General features: G+C 41.2%; 1 protein-coding gene across 1 annotated transcript in view; it reads left to right on the top strand.

Annotated features, from left to right (window-relative positions):
• LOC139718499 (trafficking kinesin-binding protein 1-like) overlaps positions 1-20,956 on the top strand; it is a 75,394-nt gene extending 54,438 nt beyond the window's left edge. The window contains exons 6-16 of the mRNA XM_071629972.1: positions 2,900-2,997; positions 3,675-3,859; positions 4,704-4,834; positions 5,471-5,545; positions 6,306-6,452; positions 12,938-13,017; positions 13,546-13,737; positions 14,351-14,619; positions 15,599-15,760; positions 16,543-16,639; positions 17,179-20,956. Of these exons, the coding sequence (XP_071486073.1) occupies positions 2,900-2,997; positions 3,675-3,859; positions 4,704-4,834; positions 5,471-5,545; positions 6,306-6,452; positions 12,938-13,017; positions 13,546-13,737; positions 14,351-14,619; positions 15,599-15,760; positions 16,543-16,639; positions 17,179-18,412 (2,670 nt within the window). The 3' untranslated portion in view covers positions 18,413-20,956. The remainder of the gene's footprint in view (positions 1-2,899; positions 2,998-3,674; positions 3,860-4,703; positions 4,835-5,470; positions 5,546-6,305; positions 6,453-12,937; positions 13,018-13,545; positions 13,738-14,350; positions 14,620-15,598; positions 15,761-16,542; positions 16,640-17,178) is intronic.

Below are 20,956 nucleotides of genomic sequence, written 5' to 3'. Positions count from 1 at the left end.
CCATCCATTCTTTTGTAAATTTAAGTTTATCCACTCATCACTTGATTTATGAAGTTATGAACTCCTCTATTCATATTTTTGGTGGTCTGTGTATTCAAAATATTCGGGGGGGGGGGGGATTCACAGCTGTATTCATTTCATATAGCGTTGCTTGGATACATGTTTTTTGGTCAAATACTGCTGACTGGGGGAAAAAAATCACTTGACATTTACATTTTTGCCCTTTTTATATGCAAATCATGTCCAACCCTTCGCACCTTTGAAGATTTTGCAGTTTGGTTTTTAAAAAGATGTACATGCAGCCTAGAGATAACGGCAGACTTTTTTTCTTTCTGATTTGGCCAGTACCTTCTCTGGCAATGAAACTAGAAGAAGAACAAATGAGAGAAAGGAAAAGAAATGAGGTAAAAGATGAAGAGAAGGAAGGAAAAAGAAGTGGAAGAGGAGGAGGAAATATGATGATTAAAAAAGGAGGAGGATAATAAAAGATAATCTTGGCTTACTGTCGTTGATGGTATCAATGATCTTGTTTCTGCTTTCTCTATGGGTATTTGGTCATCTATTTCTTTTTTAAACACATGTATCCCCTGCTTTTTATTCATAGTGATGAATTTTATGTTTGTTAGTGTACAACATTTAATTGACTTTAAAGGACAAGTTCACCTTCATAAACATAAGGATTGAGAGAATGTAGCAATATTAGTAGAACACATCATTGAAAGTTTGAGGAAAATCAGACAATCCGTTCAAAAGTTATGAATTTTTGAAGTTTATGTGCAGTACCCGCTGGATGAGAAGACTACTGCAGTGTATGAATAACTTAGATGTCACATGCGTACAACAATATAAGGAAAATATAAAGAGAATTTCACAAAATTCCATCTTTTGAAAAAAGTACACATTCCCCTGACTCGTTACCGATAAATGTTATGGGTAATATTATTCCCCCTGCCTTTAGAAAGAGGCAAGTCAATTGCTCTTTTATTATGCGAAAAAAGTGAAAATATGTTGAATTTTCTTTTATATTTTCTTTATACTGTTGTACGCATATGACTCACAAGCTGTAGTAGTCTCCTCATCCAGCGGTTCCAACACAAAAATTTAAAAAATTCATAACTTTTGCATCGATTGTCCAATTTTCCTCAAACTTTCACTGATGTGTTCTACTAATATTGTTGCATTTTCTCAATCCGTATGTTTATGAAGGTGAACTTGTCCTTTAAGCCAGGCACGCGCCAGCACTAGAAGTGGGACAAGGTTGCAGTAAACTATAAAGTTTCGATATGCCGCATCTATGTTGTTGACAATTTCTTGTGATAACATCCCATATAAACACATTTATTGATCAGTACCGCTTTCATGTATATTCCAATGCAAGTAAGATTCAAGTGCCACAAAATTTTACAGCTCTTTAATAGCTGAGGTACTTATGTAACATTGCTTCAGGTATCATACAATTAATGACAGAACGACTAGCTCATATATGACAAAATTTGATAGACTGTAACTTTTCCTGTTATCAGTCAGGAAAGGTGACTGATAACTACAGCTGAGTATCAGAGTGCCCTGTAGTGTTCAATCTGTAGGCAGGCAGAAAAGTAGGAAGGACATAAAACCATCATGATAACCTCCAAGTGTGGGTCACTGAGGTAGTTAAAAATTGAAGTGCTTGAAGTTGGCTAATTTCATGTCTTTTATCGGCAGTGTTCTCACCCTGTAGATATTGACAAAGTGCCATTAAACTCATTTCACCTTTTAGTAGAACAGTTGAAGATAAAATCATTTCTTTCATACTGAGTAGTTGGCGGTTTTTGATATTTGGATATATCACACTTAGAGGGGCATACTACCAATTATTTGAGGTGTCATAGTGATAAAGGGGCGTTGGCAGAGGGAACTTACATCAAATGTCTAGACAGCACAACATATTCAAAGAGCATTTCCTTATTCTATATCATCTGTTTTAAAGGTTTATTGTATTCCATTTAATTTCCTTTTTTTTCCCTGTCTGTGTGTGACATTCTTTTTAAAGGTTTTCAAATTTTGTTATATCCAGGTGCTATGCCAAGTGCTGTTTAAACAATTACATTTTATCGCGGTATTCTCGATGTGTATTCCGGGTGCTTCATAGAACTCATGGTTAGTGATTTGGTAGAGGATGCTGTGAGAATTTCACGAGAATTCACGTTCGATTGTTTTTAGTAACAAACTTTCTCCCCAACATGCAAAACTACTCGATGGTTTCATCATTTCCTCTTTGAAACGGATTTCCTGTGACTTTGGTGAAGGTTGAAGTGATGCAAGAGGGGGGAAATGGCCCTCAAAATCATAAATGTTTTCAATTCTACTTCCTGTGAATCTGTTCTTACGAAGTTTTAAGCAACCCCTCTGTGATACTTTCAGGCAAACTTACACAAATGCCATACTGAACCCAGCTGTTTTCTGCCAAATTTCTGGCCCTGCTTGGCTAGGGGTCCGTTGCTGAATGAGAAAAATGCAGTGAATTCAATGTACCTTTGCTGGATAAGATATGAAATTACAATGTCTGTAATATGTCTGAGCAGAATCACAGTGAGGTCTCCTTCAAAAAAGTGACAAACAAAAGTAAAGTGACAAACAACCCCCCCCCCCAAAAAAAAAAAAAGAGTGACTTTTGAGATGAAGTGTGAAGAATACTTCACACTAACTGTCACAATCACTTGATCCATATAAGGGTTACAGATTCGATTGTAAAGTACAGGTAGCCTACTAATTTTGTCCGATCATGTCAAATCATAAAAAAACTGTCAAATCAGTATTTCTGCACCCCTAAGGCTTGCCGTTTCAGATTTGTCGTAAATATGATAAAATCATATCAATATTTGTGATGATGTTCAATCTCTGTTTCTTCCATTTACAGAATACACAGTTGCATCATGAGATCAAGTTGAAGAATGATCTCCTCCGAATCTACACAAATGACATTGGACAGAGTGACTCCGAGGATGAAGGAGCATGGTGAGAAATTTGTAATGTCTCCGTCATTTTCTGTTTATGCAGGGGTTTGGGAATTTCCCTAGTTTGAGCGGAAAGTTTCGCAAGAAGTTTCCTGAAAATTTTTTCAGGAAGTTTGTGGTCACTCTGGCAAAACTTCAATTTCTTAAAGGGATGGTATAGTTTTGGTTGAGATGGGGATTCATGTTGTAACTTTTGCGAGATAACTAGGAACAGCTTATATAAGATATTAAAGAGCATACCATTCCAAGAGGAATCAAAAGTTTATTTGACAAAAATTGGTTGTGAAATGGCTGAGATATCCCAAAACAAAGTGAAACAAAGTGGTCCTAATAAACGGTAGACCCCACCTTTTAATAGAACGTCTTTGTTTTTGGATATTTCAGCCATTTCAAAACTGATTTTCATCAAATAGACTTTTAATTCCTCTTGGAAAGGTATACTCTGATTTTCATCAAATAGAATTTTAATTCCTCTTAGAATGTTATGTACAATTTTAAAGAATATTTCATTAAAGTGGTTTCTAGTTATCTCGCAAAAAGTTAACAGATAAATCCCCGTCTCAACCAAAACTATACCATCCCCTTAAACTGTAGGAACTTGAAAATGTGCAAGGTTTTGCCACTGTGGCTTTTGCCAGCCGCATGACATATCTCTTTCTGTTTTTCTCCTCCATCAAGGAGCGACAAGAACAAGATGTGTATCCAATCCAAGTTCATCGACATCGACACGCTACAGAAGAAGATCAAGAACCTGGAAGAGGAGAACCTCAACCTCCGGATCGAGACGGCCGAGCTGCGGACGACGACGACGTGCATCGAGGAGAAGGAGGAGCAGCTCGTCAGGGACTGCTTCAAGGAGCTGGGTAAAGGCCACCGCACACTACACGATCAGACTGGTCTTAAAGTCTTGAGCCAAGCTGGGTCTTAAGACCAGTCGTACGACCGGACACCGCACACTATACGACCCGACTGTAAAGCGCACTGTGTGCGCTTGCATTTTATTGCATTGTGAATGGCTGAAAACCTACGACCAGTCGTAGAAATTCAACATGTCAAATCTCTACGACTGGCGCTAAGACCCAGTCGTACGACTGGAAAATGGCAAGACTGTGACGTCATACTTCTAGTCTTAAGGTCTTAAGACCGGTGAATCGGGGCAAAATCGTGTAGTGTGCGGCGGGCTTAAGAGATGTGGTCCCGGGGGGGGGGGGGGGGGGGGGTTCATTGAGCTGTTCTTAAAGTTACAAACGACTTAAAGAGGCATTCCAGATGATTTTCATAATTTCACATCATGTAGTACATAATCAACAGCTCCATGTATAGATTTGTGGAGTTTATTGTGGGTCTTGAGCAGGGAATCAGTACATTGAAAAACCTTAAAGAAATTACACTGAACAAGGATGATGACATACATTGTAGTAGGCTCACGTATTTCAGAAATGTAGCAGTGTAATTCCATTACAATACTGCTTGCTTGCAAGTTCACCCGTGTATAATGTTTCAGAGCAAGAGGGATATTATGGGCAACAAATCCTAATGCATCCAATTAAATGATAAAAAATCCAAATAAATTGTGATAAATGATAATATTTGGTTGTTGTTTTTTTTTTGAGGACTGAAACCAAAGCTGATATTTATAATCATTTATATTAATCTTTTGGTTTTCTTACATTTTCCCTTTCCTCTCTCTTTCTAATCTTCTCTCAGCGGAGTCCAGGGGTAGTGTGGAGATCTTAACAGATGAACTCAGCAAGAAGTTTGAGGACAACATGAGATTGCAGGAGGAGGTAACGAGCCTCCTGGCCCAGGTCGTGGACGTCCAGCAGAAAGTTAAGAAGGTGAGCGATGAGGCAGTCGATGACGATTGCGTAAAAATGGGTAGATTTTAGGATAGATGTATTCTGGAAGTATGGACTGTGGCTCTGTCTGTACTCATTTGCTGAACTGTGGCTGCATGGTAATGGTCAGGACCTGGTCAAGTCAAGTGATTGTGTCCTGATAGGAAGGTCAATCAGCAAGCAAGTTTCGAGCCATCAATTCTTTAGGTCTGAATGAGGGCTGGCATGTATGGAGATTGACTTGCTTTCAGCAAAAACCATACCTTGTTAGTGGCATTCGTGGACTCGGGACAAGTACTTGTTTAATGACAGGCACATACTGCGAATAATTCTAAACCGTCAATGCCTTGGGTTTCTCTTCTGCAGCACATTTGCACAACCGCAATTTATGAGTTGATGAGTCGAGAGAATGTCTATTTTAGTCAGATGGAGTCTGCACATGACTCAAAAAAGTCTGTCCTCAATCTTGCCATGGCATGGCAAAAATGCAGTGACAGTTACAACCAGCCAGACAAAAAACAAAATACAACAAAAACAAGAAGTAAAAACATGCTGTACAAGTAAATGATGTCCAGTAGATTAATTTGATTGATGATACATTTAATATGACTTGATTTTTCTTTCCATCTGTTTCAGTTGACGGTGGAGAATGAAGAGATGCATCAGCATCTCCAGGCTTCCAAGGATGCCCAACAGGAGCTGACTCAAGAGGTGAGAACCATCCTATTAACCCTCTGACTGCTTTGAGTGCTGGTTGGCACAGAAATCCCATAGCATTTTACACACTTTTAAATGGCCGTGGCACAGAAACAGTTAACCCTTCTGCTACTCTGGGTGTGTGTGTGTTTGACACACTGCACTTGTTTACCAACGATGGGTGCATTTCCCCCCTCCCCTCTCCTCCTCCAACGTAGATGTACTGAAATCTGTAACCAATTATGAGTCGGCAGTGCGCAATCCTTACCCCTGTGGTATCTTGACAGTTCCTGTGAGGAAATGTCATGCCATTTCACACAAGTTGGTTAGTCTGGTTGTTTATTACCCAAGTAATTTGTGCGAGTTCAGGTTGACAGTCTTAACTATTAAGTGCATAAACATGCTAAGGGTTAATTATGCAGTTGAATCTGCCACCATCTTTTTTTCAATCCTACGGCAGAATCAAAGGAGACTAATCCATTGTACAACACCAAAAATGGTGGGTCAGATATTTTGTAATCTTATGAGTACTATGGTTGGGTTTTCTTTCTTTTGAAGTTTTTTCCTTCTTTTCATTGTTTTCAAACGATGTTGATATGATTTTATGTGTGTGTGTGTGTGTGTGTGTGTGTGTGTGTGTGTGTGTGTGTGTGTGTGTGTGATGTACATGTAGATGGTAACTACATTCAATTGACGTGGATCCGATGAGAATGAGCGAGACAATTTCACTCTTGACTTCACATTCTCTCTATCATTTTATGACTCTTTCCATCAGCTGTTGGAAATGCGTGAGAAGTACGACGAGGTGTACCGCATGTTGCAGGAGGCGCAGGAGACGGCCAAGAAGTCCAACCGGAACTCGATGCCCCGCGGAAGCATTGGCTTTGGCCCCTACTACAACCCCCTTCCAGTCTTCCCTGCCGTAAGTTTACCCCCTCTTACTCTTTCTCTCCATCTTTCTTTCCATCTATCTCTCTCTTTGTCTAGATCTTTCTCTCCCTCCTCCGTTGATGTTTATGTTTCCCTCTTTCCCCCTGTCTCTACTCTCTTCATCTCTCTTTCACTCTTACACTCTCTGTCTTTCCCTCTCTTCCATCTTTGCTCTGTCCATGTCTCCCTCGCTCCCTCTCTCTTTTTTCTCTCCTTCTCTCGCTCCTCCAACTCTCTCCATCTCTCTGTATTTCCATCCTTATTTGTCTTTTTTTCAGTCTCTCGGCCAATGTCCTCTTACGCCACTAACATACATCAGAGCTTTGACGAATACACGTGATCTACTATAATAAAGTACTGACTGGCAGCCATGCCACGTGCTGTTGTTGTCATTCATTGTTTATCACACAAGATTGAAACGTGTGAAGGGAGCATTTGGTGCGGGATATACACACTTGTATACAATGTATATATAAACACTTTTTGTTTCATACGATGGTGCGAGGAACATATGGCATGTTTCTCAAACCGATCAGGTGATGGTGATAGCCCAGTTGACTCACTATTGCAATAATGCACAGCTGTACATGTTTGTGTTTTTGTGCGCCCAGTTTTCTCACAGCATTATGGTCATATTTATTGGATGAGTGAATGAGCAAAGTTTAACTGAGAGAGAACAGTATGATTTTAATTTATTGAAGAAAAGATGATTAGAATGATATATAAGGGTGGATTACCCCAGGGAAATAAAAATGACGAAGATTTTACACTTGTGTGAACCAGGGTTGCCTCGTCATGTGGAAATCAGTAGTATTTACTTCATTGTTTAGTTCAACAGTTGTGATATCTTGTGGTAGATGTCTTGGACGTCTGCTTGACTCATCCTCATTGATTTCAACGACCACAAAAGTCTGATGTGTCCGTGTAGAAACATCAGGACCAAATTGAAGATCGAACATGTTTGATTAGACTATGGACTGTGCTGTTTTCTGGAGATAGCTTCATTGATAACCTGTCAAAACATGATCGAAACAAAGTGAAAGAAGAAAGATACAGATATGTTTAATGTACATGAAATTCCGGGGAATATGAATCGCAGATAGTTGATATGATAATTGCAACAAAAGTTTGTAGACACCTGTACAAGTTGCATTAGGCATTGTGACATCATCGATCTATAGATAAAGTGCTGGGTTGTAGATAATGCTATTGTTTTAGATTTCAGTGGTGGATATGCTTGGGACATTTCACAAAACCCCAGTAGGATGTTGTGAATGTTCGGAATTTGCACTTAACATCAGTGCTCTTTGCTCCCTCCTCCTAGTCTTTTACTCCCCCCCCCCCTCCCCTCTCCTCTTTCCCATCCCCTCCACTCCCCTCCTCCCCTCCCTGTCCCTTCCCTGTCCCCAACTGCTTCCCTCCCTCTTCCCTCCCTCTTCCTTCCCCCTTCCTTCCTCGTCCTTCCCTGTCCAATTTCTCTCTCCCTCCCTCTCCTTACCATCCTCCTTCCCTTTCCCGACCTCCCCACCCTTTCCCCACCATTTCCCCTCCCTTTTCTCTCCCCTTCCCCTCCCCACCTTCTTCCCTTCCTCTTCCCTCCCACTACCCTCCCACTACCCTCCCACTACCCTCCCTCTACCCACCTGCTCCCACCCTCTTCTCCCTCCTCCATCTTCTCTCCCTCCCCTTCCCCTCCCCATCTTCTTTCCTCCCTCTCCCCCTCTTGCCGCTCCCTGTTGTAATCATTCATATTTTGTCATGATAGGGCAGGGTGACAGATATCGATTAAGCACACATGCTCTTATCAAAATTTCTGAAGTGTTTTGTTTGAGTCTTCGTGATGTATATCAAAGGTTGTGTTCGGCTGGACTTTGCCTCCCTCCCCTTACCTGTCATGATAACATTTTGGTATTGAAAGCAAATCCATCTCACTTTATCCTGAAAAACCATTCCATATCTCCATTACAGTCTGGGGTATCAACAAGTAGGCTATTTTGCAGTCCCCCCCTTTTTTTTTTGATAGTACTGTTTTTAAGAATGCATCTTTCTTTGCTGTTTATAGCATGTACAGTCAAAATAGCACAACTGTACAGAGCTAGACACTAGTTTGTCAAACCATGTTTAGTATATTCTTTCCTGTATAAAAATGAGAAAATATGTTTCATGATTAAACATTTGTTGCTTTGACATATGAACTTTACCTTGGCGTATTTGATCTGTACAAGTTTGGCACTTTTTTTTAAAAGTGAAAGTAGACGAAAGTCTATGAAAACTTGGTGTTTCAACATAATAGCACCTGGTCAGCTTTTTGAAACTTCTGTTTGCTAGCTTGTAACATGTAATTCGAAGTTTGTGTTTGTGTTTATGTTTATGTTTGTGTTTGTGTTTGTGTTTGTGTTTGTGTTTGTGTTTGTGTACCCCATGCCATGCTACACACCCATAAACTCACTGGGAAAATGCTTCACATGCAGTGTTACCCTTGCTCACTCTGAGCGTGTGATGTATGAATCATTATACAACACCTCAGAATGATGTCGAATTGTGATTGGCCAAGAACATGTCACATGACATTCAATAGAAAATACCTATCAAACTCATTGAGAGTGACAGCCATACAATAGGCCCCTGGCATGGGCCTATAGCACGGCTCGAAGGTACTATAGCACGGCTTCGCGGGGGGCTACTAATGCATGGCCGCTCACAGAGTTCTGTGGCTCACACCCGTAGCAAAGCGCCAGCAAACTACATTGTACAGTGTACATGTACGTGCTGGCTGGCTGCGCTGCGCTGCCGGTAAGTCTCACAGACCAGGCGCGGCGGAGTACTGCAACGTTAACGTGTACGCGCAGTTACTTTACCTAGCTAGTTGCATGTATCGCGGCCTGTATACACCTAGCGGTACTGCTGTGTTTTTACTTTTGACTCTGATCTGCTACGTGGACCACAGTAATCCCAACATCAAGACTTCATTTCAAGTTGAGAAACCGTAATTTGATTATTTTTCTGTGTTTTTATACAAAATCATTTTCGGAAATAGACAAAGTCTAGACCTACTACTAGATCTACCGACATCTCAGATCGACCTAACAGTCAGGCCTAACTCGATCTAACGTTAGCGTAGAATGGGTATAGACCCTGCGGAGTTCGTGATTCCTGTGACTGTGTGGTCGAATCATGACGAGTGTTTGAAAGCAGTACACAGGGTGGTTTACAATTCTCTGCCTAATTGTTACATTTATTTTTGGGCCTTCCTGAGTTGGCGGTCACTAATTTTGTATTGTGATTGTGGACAAGGTGTTGTATAAAACGAATAATTTATGATTTTGTTCGTGCATTGGGGCACGTAATACCGCACTCGGCGCGAGATTCGCCACTGGTCTATTCAACGCGGCGCTACGCGCCTTGTTGAATAGACCAGTGGCTCATCTCGCGCCTCGTGCGATATTCGTGCCCTATGCACTCACAACTCATAAATTATTCGTATACCATATTATGCTGTGAAGGGTTTCTTTGCGATGATTCCTTTAACACCTTGCACAAAGAAGATAAAGCCTTTAATGCGAGTATAATGTGTTTGAAATCAAAGTGCAGCGAATTTGCTCACTTCTTTATTCTGATGTTTGATAGTGTGTCAATGCTATCATTAGCTTGGCCATCTTGATAATATGTGTAAATGTTTTGCTAACACATTAGATTGTGGAAGTCATGCATTCCTTGGTATGTCTGAAAGATCACATATTTCTTTGGAAAGGCAGAGCATACTGCAAGCTCAGCGTTCTTTAGTGATGTGTTTCTGTAAATGTACTTGTACATCACACAAATACAGTTACACCTGTCTATTACATCCACCCAAGAGAGACAAAATAGTGGCCTATACATACAGGTGGTCCCTATAGACATGGTCTATAATGTACCTTTTCTTCAACGGGAATCATTTTTAGTGAACGTATATGGCAGGTGGCCGCTGAGGCATGTACATGCATATAGTAGGCTTGGCATGTAGGTGCAGCAGCTGCCTGCTCACATTGCATATACAACTGTATGTACATGTATATCACTATCATACGTAGTACTCCCATGCAATGCAAATAAAGGGCAATATATAAAGCTGTTGTTTTTTTTATAAATAAAGCTTGATTTGACTTTTAACTCACCAGATTTGTGAAAGTATTAAAGTCCCAGTGAAGCATACAGCATCTACAGTATTGCAAATTAGATGTACATAGCACATGAGGAGGTCATTAAGAAGATTGTGAATTGTTTGCAGTGCCATAAATTCCCCAAATTCAAGGAAGACACATAAGACTGGATTTTGAAAACACACCTTAATATTTAATACTCCCATTACAGTCCATGATTAAGGTTAATGTTTAATTCAATGATGTGAACAGACCCAGCCCCCCCCCCCAAAAAAAAAAAAAAGAAAAAAAAAGAGAGTAATGATCACACATCAAGATTATTGTCTTAGATTTATCAGAGGGGATCTTACCCCTCTTTTGTAGAAGTGATTTGCAAATATGATTAGTGCTTTCTGAGAACCAAAAGAATAATTAGAGTCAGTTCATGGTTCTCTTGACTAAAAGTCATTAGTGTGCTATTATTTCTCCCTCTTCTGTTTATTCTTTGTTTAATGCCTCATTTCCAGTCTCCCTGAGTTTCCCTTTTCTACCTTTTCTTCATTCCTGTCTTTTTATATCTGTATGAAAAGTTTTGAATCGTGCCCATTATGTAGCACACTAGAATAAGAAAGAAAGTAAAGTAGGGAAAGGAGAAATGTATTGCTATTAAAGAGGCTGGTATAGTAATGTATCCAAAATTTGATTTGGATGTTTTTCTTTTGAAGATGGATTTCATAGCAAACTATTCTGTCCACTTTTACTCGCTCAATGCATTGCCAGATTTTGAATCCAGTTCACCTGCATTAGTTGCTGCTATGTCAGGCAAGCCACGGCCATTTCTAGTACACCGTCATTCATGTATAATGACGTACGTGTAGAAAGCAAAACTCAAATCAGCTCTGGAAAAGGAAGGAAAAAAAAAGCGATACACTAATGAAATTTATGTATTTATATTCACGCGGTGGATAACGTGCCGATATCGTGATCAAATATGCACATTAAACGTTGCATTAATGCGCTTTATCAGTTTGTGGTGTCTTTTTTTTTTTGCCACATCAAACATTGATCTTAGGAGATATGTTTTATTAAATGAACTAGCTCTGAGCAAAGGTCTACAGAATTCCCATCATAACACTCATAAGAGAGATAAAAAATATTGACACAAAGGGATGTGATGTTTGCTGTAATCATAAACATGTGACAATGTAAATCCACACCTCCTCTTTATGATAAGGAAATGGTTATGATGCAGGTACACGCCTGTATATGAGATCATTGACAGTGTAAGTCCAATCTCTGGTATCATTATGTAAACTCTAATCAAATGCTCCACTGAACCGTCTGAATAAAGTGTATTTCTTCCTCTTATGAACTGTAAGTTTGGATATGCGATGCCTCGTAAACTTACGCTTCAGAAATCCTTTCTGTGATTGTAGGAAAGGAGACAGTATCAGTGCGTTAAAGATTGTGCTAGCATTCAAAAGACAAATTCATGGGGAAATATTTCTCTTCTATAATAACCCTGTGAAAGAACCATACAATTTGTTTATCACTTCTTTCATGTGTTTTGATTGTGTGTTCATGGGTTCAGTCTTTTGAAAACAAATTTCGATAAACTGTTTTCCCAGTTGGTTATCTTAGGCATGGAACAAATTTTCACTTTCAAACCTTGCTTCATCATCATCGTTTACAAATCATTCAAAACAAAAAGCAAACAAATGAATATTGTGTAGTTCACATTAGCTTCACCTTCATGTGGGAGATGACCTTAGCAAGTGTAGAAAATCTTAACTAAAGGACAGACTTTCACTTCCAAACTTTGCTACATCTCATGGAAAACACTAAGGAAAAAAGTACAGAAGAAGTAAACTTTGCTTTTATTTTTTCTTCTTTAAGACAGACATATGACAAGTTGGTAAAATCCCCATGCAAAAATGACCAGAAGACCAGTATCTAAACTGCCAAATTTGTACCCACATGTATTTGTCATCAGTGACAAATTAGCATAATGTGCTGATACCACATTATGTGTACGCTTTCTTGGAACCAGCAATGTCATTCAGTGCTGAAAAAAGGAAAAGGATGTCCCCTTATTGATCCACATGAATTGTACATGTAGTTTGTAGGAAATTACACTGTTGATCATTCTGACAAAAAGATAATCTGTTGTTGTACACTTTTAGTAGATGCCACCAATCTAGAGTTTTACTATAGAAGATAGTAAAGATATAAAAATGTACAATTTTTGCTTATCCAGGAAACCAGTCAACCCTTTGCAGAAACACACTATGTTGTGCATCAAGAACTAATCACAGCTTTGTAATTTGTTTTCCCATTTCCTTTTTTTTTGTGACTTAAGGACTCCTTAGCTGCAGAGCTGGTGGACTCCGTGGAGCAGAGGTTAGAGAAAGATCCGCATCTGTCAAAAAAAGGAAAGAGGTGAGTTGTCTCGATGGTAATACTGAGACTTGCGACCATGGAATCCAGTCAAATGGAATGGCTGTACTTTGACCGCTGCTGTTGTCTAATTTCATATTCTGACCATCCAATCAAGTCATGATAATAAGAGTAATAGTTTGACTTTAATTCTGACTGTGAAATGTTTTGTGAGGAAAGGTTAGACTTAAAATTAACTTTGGATGTAGCTCTTTAGAAAAATTCAGCATCATAGGATATATGCCTCTCCTGTTCAGTACTTTTTCTACTTGGTCTTTAAATCTTGTATTTATTTTCTTTAAAGAGCATCGTAAAGGAGCACTCATCAGCAGTTGACTGGCTTGTCATTGCACATATCTATGGCTATGTTTTATGAAGGTGATCAAAAAGGGGAAAATAAGGTTTGATACAAAGTACATCTCAGAGGCCTGCGATGAGGTTTGTGATGATGATTATGAGAGACGCTAAATGGAATTTCGATTCAAGAGATCTGTCATACCTTGCATATGTCTTTTCTCTCACCCCATCCAGGGAGTACAACAAGAATGTGATGAAGACAGTGAAAGTGGTGAACCGGCGGAGTCACAACAGCCCCGGCTCGGGCTACAGCAGCGACTTCTACAGCCAGAGGACCTCCCCATCCAGCTCGGTCATCTCCCTCGTCGGCTCCGAGAGGAGCGACATGTATGAGGGAGACAGTGAGTCCATCAACAGCCCCACAGGGTGAGTAGAGATATTCTCAGTGGGTGAAGAGTCAAGTCCCAAGATTGGGCCCAACCTCTTCAAAATATAACCCCGGTAGACGATAAACAATGTAACTCATCTTTTTGAAATGCCAGTATTTTCCTTTTTTGTTTTCTTGTATTTGGCTCGCAAGCATTGATGGGGCAGATTAGTGATTTTGACTCACCAGCATTGTTAAAACCATCCTTCAAAAATTGTAGAGTTGTTACGTTCTTGTATTCTATGAAGGCACTCTACAGAACTGTTGCCTACTTGCAGTTCATTCAAGACTCTATGCATTTGGTGTCTTCTCTCTTTTCATGAATGAAAAAATAAGACAGAAGATGAACAGTTATTCTATGACAGCTAGCAGGATGGGTCAAATACATGTATACACATGTATCTGATGTACAGTACTATGTTGTGATTTTTTTTTCAAAATTATTTTGTAAGGACGCTGTCCCAATATTATGTTAACAATTCGCATTGTGATAAATGTAATGAGACTTTCTTAAGTGAGCATGTTGAAGTTGAATGTCGCCCAGTTGATTTAGATTGAATGAAATGACAAAGATGACCCTCATTTTCAAACATCCGTCTCCGTGGTCCACAGAGCCTCCTCCTCCGCTCCAGTGTCCAGCATACCGGGTTCCAACGACCTGGCCACGGCGCTGCGACGCCTCAAGCTGCGCCAGCAGAACGAGAAAGCCGAGCAGGAGTATGCCGAGCGGCATGCCGACTCGGACAGGTGCCCGACTCCGGAGAGTATGTTGTCGGGACTGTCTGGAATCTCCGGCATCTCCACAGTTCCCGCTGGGGGCGGCGGCCAGAGCTTCCGCGGGTACATGCCGGAGAAACTGCAGATTGTCAAACCGATGGAAGGTAAGAGGCAGAGAGGCGGTTGCTAGAGAAAGAAAACTGATTGCTCATTTGTGTTTTGGGGTTCTATTTGGTGTTGCCCCCTGCTCCAATCAGAGAACTGCTCTATTAAGTGTCAGTAGAGGATCTCTAAACTTAAGTTATTTGTGGCTTTGTTAGTAACAGCAACAAACATTCATAAACTGATCTTGCATCAAATCCCTTTCAAGAAGCACCTCAGAATGTCTCAAATTTGAACAGACTAATTGTAGTTCCTGAAGAACACTGTTTCACAATAATCTACAATGTATAACTGTACAATGCAGGATATACCCTCAGGGCACACCAAATACTCTCCAAATATCTGTTTTTACAGAAGAAATTGAAGTATTTCTTGTGTAAATCCAGATGTGTCAGAAAGGTTCCCCATGCCTTTCAACGAAAAGAATTTGAGCCACTGTGCTGACTTGGTTGAAGTGCATGATATGCCTACTTTGAGTCTCCTTTATCTCAATCAATCAGAACTTCAAGGACAGATTCTCATGATTGTTCATCGCTTACCCCCAAAATTGTGCATGTGTATTCTGATCTTAAATGTGGCCCAGGTTGACCCTCCTGTCATTGAGTCGACAAACAATCAAGACTTCAAAATGCTGAGTTGAGATATTTTTGTTTTGCTCGTGATTTGACTCTTCCATGCCACTTAAAGCAGCACATGAGCTCAACCTGATGTCAGGTCATGTTCATATTTGTGTCACAAATGATCCAATTCTTCTAAAGTACAATGTACATCAAGTACCTTCCATACCTCATTGTTCCAGAAATACTTCAGAACATGAAGTGTGAAGTTGTACTTAAAAGTTAAAAGTTAATTAAAAGTTATGTAAATGTGTGTTGTAGTAAAATATTCCTGGCCTTGTAATCCCCCTTCCTGTCCTGCACTGTTACAAAACTGTTTTTCAGTTCTTTCATGGCTATCACCTTCCTGCCATACCTCCCCCAGGTTCCATGGCACTGCACCACTGGCAGCGGCTGGCCACTCCTCACATGGCCAGCATGCTGGACTCGCGGCCTGGGGTCGTCGTCAAGGGCTTCCGTGAGATCGACACCAAACGCGACGCCGGCTACCACCTGGACGACATTGAGGACGATGGCTGTGTTGTCGGTGAGTTCCACAGAGCCAGGCTCCCTGTTCTCAAACCCTTGTCACAAACCGGGGTGTAAGGGGAATTACAGGAATAGAAGTCTGTTGTGCATTGTTCACTGAAATGCATTTTTTTTTCCATAAATGTTTACATCAGTAGAATTGATATTAATAAGAAATTAATGTTCCACTTCAACTGACGGTCTAAAGTTAAGAATGCAGGAAAGACCAACGTAAGATAGGAAAGTACATTTCGATGGGTCAGTCTGCAAGATTGCACTCTTTTAGCTATGTTTAAAAGATGTCCCCCAAAAATAAGATGTTAAAAGGTCACAACTTTTATCTGTTGAGTGCCATTTCCCTGATGATGTAAGATGTATCAAATCTCTCTTTGCGTAATATCTGCTGTAACATTGCCCTTTTCAAATAATGAACTCTATCTTCGCTTAAACAAATGGATGATCAGTAAAGTAGTATGTATTCATGTTACAGTACTTTTACTTTGCTACAGTTAGAGACTCATTTTTTTTTTACAACAGTAGTTACAACCTTGTGGAGTGGAGCTGACATTTCATGACCAATGGAAGACATCTCCTTGATAATGTCAAGATATAGTATTCAGATTCTCAGATATTTTGCTTTCCTGTAAGATAACCTGGACAGACTTTCCATCATTCCTTGTGTTTGTGTGATCTTTGGATTATTTTTTAACCATCATGATGGAAACAGGAGTAAGCGACTAACCCCTGTGGTTTTAGCAGTGATGTAATACTCTATCCCTTTGTTCCACTTCAAATGTCCAGGCACCTATCCAAGCAAAGGATTTGCAAACACCAGCAGCACCTACACTTACACCACCAGCCGCATGGGCCAGATGGGCAACACCATGATGACCTCCACGTAAGCGTTGGAATAGTCCACTTTCAAACATTCTCAGCTAATAGGCGGGTGGGTGATTTCATTAGGTCAAGTGGGGAACTATAACAGCTACATTGAAAAATGTAATTATTTGTCCAGCGTGTTCTGTGCATTTGGCCATGAAAAATTCCATTAGGTTGCTGATTTGCTACAACACACATTTCCCGTAGACTCTTGCCCGAGTATACTCGGGACTCATCCTCCTCAGGTTAAAAGAGAGAAATTTGAGGCATTGTGAGAAATAAGAGGTATGTTCCAATCTTTGTTTATGGCAAAAGTGTAGGTTTCACAGCTACAAAATGAAGTAGAGTATTCCAATCAGATGTTACCAAATATGAGGCTTGTAATCATTTGAGTGAGTCACTCATCTTCATTGGAAGATGAGAAAAGTGGGAATGACACTGCTGGATGTTTGAAAATACTTGTCCTGATGTATCAAAATTTATTTGACTTCTCACTTTGCACACCAGTTGTTGAAGGTAATTTCTCAATTGTATTTGTTCTCTGGTCAAAATATACAGGAACCCCTTTGGTACCCGAATGACCATCGACCTCCAGAGCCATCCTTCAAGTCCCGGTGTCTACGACCCACCGCCAGGGGCCTCTCTTGGCATTGCCTCTGTCCTGGCCACACCTGAAGTGACCAGTGGCTCCGCCGTCCGCCTCAAGGCCAGTCAGACCACGGCGGCACCGCGGTCAAAGCGTTCGTCCATCGGCCTCAACTTCCTCTCCACCAGTCCGAATTCGGAAAAGAAGGCTGAGCTGGATGTGGAGGCCCCCTCGGGCGTCCACAAGGTGTCCGGCCAGATCTTTTCAAGGAACGCCTCGCCTATGAGCTCCATCAGCAGCGGCATCAAGATCCTAGACCCGGAGACCAAGGCGCGGCTGATGGAGAAGGTGAGGAGCATCCGGGCAGAGAAGGCTGCGAGCTGCAGGGCATCCACCTACGCCTCGCGGATGACCACCGCCAGTGGGCTGGTGTCATCTTACGCCCCGCGGATGGCCACCACCCCCCTTGCATCCACATACACCCCGGGGATGGTCACCACCAACACCCCGCGGATGGCCACCACCGGCGCACTGGCATCCACATACACATCGGGGATGTTCAACACCAACACCCCGCGGATGGCCACCACCGGCGCACTGGCATCCACATACACATCGGGGGTGTTCAACACCAACACCCCGCGGATGGCCACCACCGGCGCACTGGCATCCAACTACTCCTCAGGGATGGTCACCACCAACACCCCGCGGATGGTCACCACCAACGCACTGGTACCGGCACCCCCCATGGCGGTCAGCATCCCTCGCGCCAACCTCGGTCTCGAAGGACTAGTCATGTCCAGCACGACTTCGCCGAGGATGTCAGCCACCAGTGGCGGTCCCTCCCTCTCAGCCCAAGGTACCACCAGCTCCCTGTCCAGTGCTGGTCCCATCATGTCCAGCGGCACCGTGCCTAAGATGTCTAGTGGTCTGGCCTCACCGAGTTCATCTGCGTTCCCGCCAGTGCTCGGACAGTCCCGCCAAATAGCCAGTCCCATGGCAGTCTTGGCAGCAAGCCATCCCGTGACATCGACATCAAAGGCGGCAGTATCGACGACCTCAGAACAGACACCCACCGCAGGCCTTGGAGGAGTCATGGACCTGGCTGCTCCCTCGGGACTTGGCAACATCTTAGACCTCGAAGACAGCCCCAACGGGAAGACAGTGGTATCGAAAAGCAGACCAAAGTCTGGAAAGAGACTATAGCATAGTGTCAAGACTAGGAGACACTAACCACTGGAACTTTTGTGTACTCCCAATACTGCAATGGAACAGGCCTAGCCAGAAGTTGTCGTGAAATTCCAAGAACAGATTCGTTCTCTTTTCAGGTTGTAAGTCAGCTGCAAGATATTGGACAAAACTGAAATCCACCTTAAACAGAAGTACGAGAACCTTTGACCTCAGGTGAACACATTGCATGATATTGTGCAGAGTTCCTTGCTGAGGCAATGACACCCTGGTTCAGGGGTCGTTGAAATTCTCTCCCGAGTGTCCTATCTGAAATTTGGAGAGGAGGCAACCGATATGCGAGCTTTCTCATAGCGCCAGGCTTTTATCCACATTCAGAATCATATAGATGCGCTCATTCATGCATACGAGGTGATTCATTCAGAATCACTGTTTTTTTTTCAAGCATTCAGGAATTTGCAACTAGTGATAAACCTTTATACATACTGTATTTATATTATGTATGATAACATGCACAACACATTTGCAGTTAACACGGATGACTTACGCATAACAGAAGAAGAATCTTGAAGTTCTGTCAATGATTTCATCTGCTTATGTATGTATATTTACTTCATGTCTTTGGGCTTGCATCAACCAAGGGAAAATAATGACATTATGGCCTTTTTTTTTTTTTGCTTGCAGCTTTTCACTTTTGCACATTGCAATCAAGGAATCCAAAAGGAATCTGTATTTCCCAGACTGGCAATAAATAATATAGAGCAAAATTTACCTCGGCTTTTCATGTGAAGAGCTCTTGCCATTATTATGTTTTGCTTATGAACGGAAGATTTGCAAAGGATTGAATAGCCTGATGAAACGTGTCAGACAATCTTGCATGGGGGCGATGTTCCAGCACCAGATGTGTGCGTCATTCTTCAATGAATTTATCATCTGGTGTCCGTCTCCTTCGTTTGTTCAAAGAAACGACGTTTGCTTCTCCATGTGAGATGAATTCAGAGTCGTTTTGGACATGCTCTTTCAAATAATTGCCGATATTGTATCCTGCAGCCGTATGGAAGGATAGTTTCTGCGGCCGCTTCGCTCTGCTTTCTGTCGTAAAGGCAAGAACGCCACCAATGTCTTCCTGTGTCTACTGTCTCATAATTTATGACACTCATGTTGAGTGAAAACGGCATTCTCTCTCCGATGTATAACGAACCGATCTTTGCCTTTGTGCAGAAAAAAACAGATGTGAATAGCTCTGCTATATGTGAAGTTGATTGACGTCTACCTGTTTTATTTGTTTGTATGGATATCTTCTCAATTTGATATCGTTTATCCTGAAGAAATCTTTTTTTATTATTTGATAGTGCAATATGTATGTGAAGATGTGATGCTTCGATGCCATGTTTATCCATCTCTGTTGAGAAGCAAAAGGGATTAACTCCGAGGACTTTGTCTGGAGTTAATGCCCTTCTGCTTCCCAGCTGAGATGTTTGTGTGAGCGAATTGAATTGTCTGAAATTGGGTTTGTCCTTCAGTTTGCCTTAAAATGAAGTTTTATATTTATTTATAATGAAGGCTTTCTTCTGTTTGATAGTCAGAAATGCTCTTAGTCTGTTCTCTATCAACTCAAAGTTATGCTTAGAATTCTTTTGCAATTTCTGTAATTTTTTTATTCTGTCATCAAGATAAAATCTATTGGTGCTGAAGGGGTTGTTGTTAATGGCTTCATCATTCTATAGCTTATAGATTTGAAAAGAAAAACAAAAGTGCTCTGAAGTTTAAAGTTTATTTTTCTGAGGTTATTTTCCATTCAGCAGAATTTCTTGTATTTGCCTACAGTGATATTTGTCAGCGAAGTCCAAAAACAAGCGGTCTCCTCTTGGAATTGGCAGATGGAATGATGAATATAGGCCCACAGCGTACAATGTTTTGTGTCGTTTTGGTGTGGTGTGTATTTCGTATCGTCCAACATCAAGCCAGTACCCCCAACATTGTTTCTTAGGCAAAATGTCTTGGGCCAAAGTGTGTAACAGGAATGTTAGCCATTTTCACGTAATCCTCGGGCAAACAGAAATTTAGGACTCATTTAGAAATTTTGTATCCCACTCCTCTATGTCCCGGAAATATTTTCACAAAATTCATGGGACTAATTTGTAGAGTACTCCTTGGCATTCTCACATTGTACTTGGTATGCCATCTGTGGGAAGTCTTCAACACAAACGACTGGATAAGAACTTGGTAAATTCTTTTAACGTTGGCGCATTGGGTGAGTAAGACGTTTATATTTCTGTCTTTGTTCAGCAGTACTGGGACCAGTTTTGTAATGCCGAGCGATTCTTCTCCTTTTTTTTTTTCTGTACCTCCCCTACTGTAAAATTTGTGTTGCTAGAGTCTTATTGTACCTTCGACTGAATTTAAGAAACCGTGGTGTCTGCAATAGAAATAGTGCTTTCGTGTCAACAGTGCATGAAATGTAGATGTTGATGTTCACTTGAATGGCAGTCACATAGCGATTAGATGTTCATTTCATTTTCCCTTCTTAGAAAGATATGCGTATATCTTTTACACTTTTCT

Source organism: Diadema antillarum, unplaced genomic scaffold (assembly GCF_040938485.1).
Source record: "Diadema antillarum isolate AM-2024a unplaced genomic scaffold, OU_Dant_1.0 scf00000095, whole genome shotgun sequence".
NCBI lineage: Eukaryota > Metazoa > Echinodermata > Echinoidea > Diadematoida > Diadematidae > Diadema > Diadema antillarum.
Note: the sequence above shows the minus strand (reverse complement) of the source record. Positions and strands in the feature narration are given on the sequence as shown.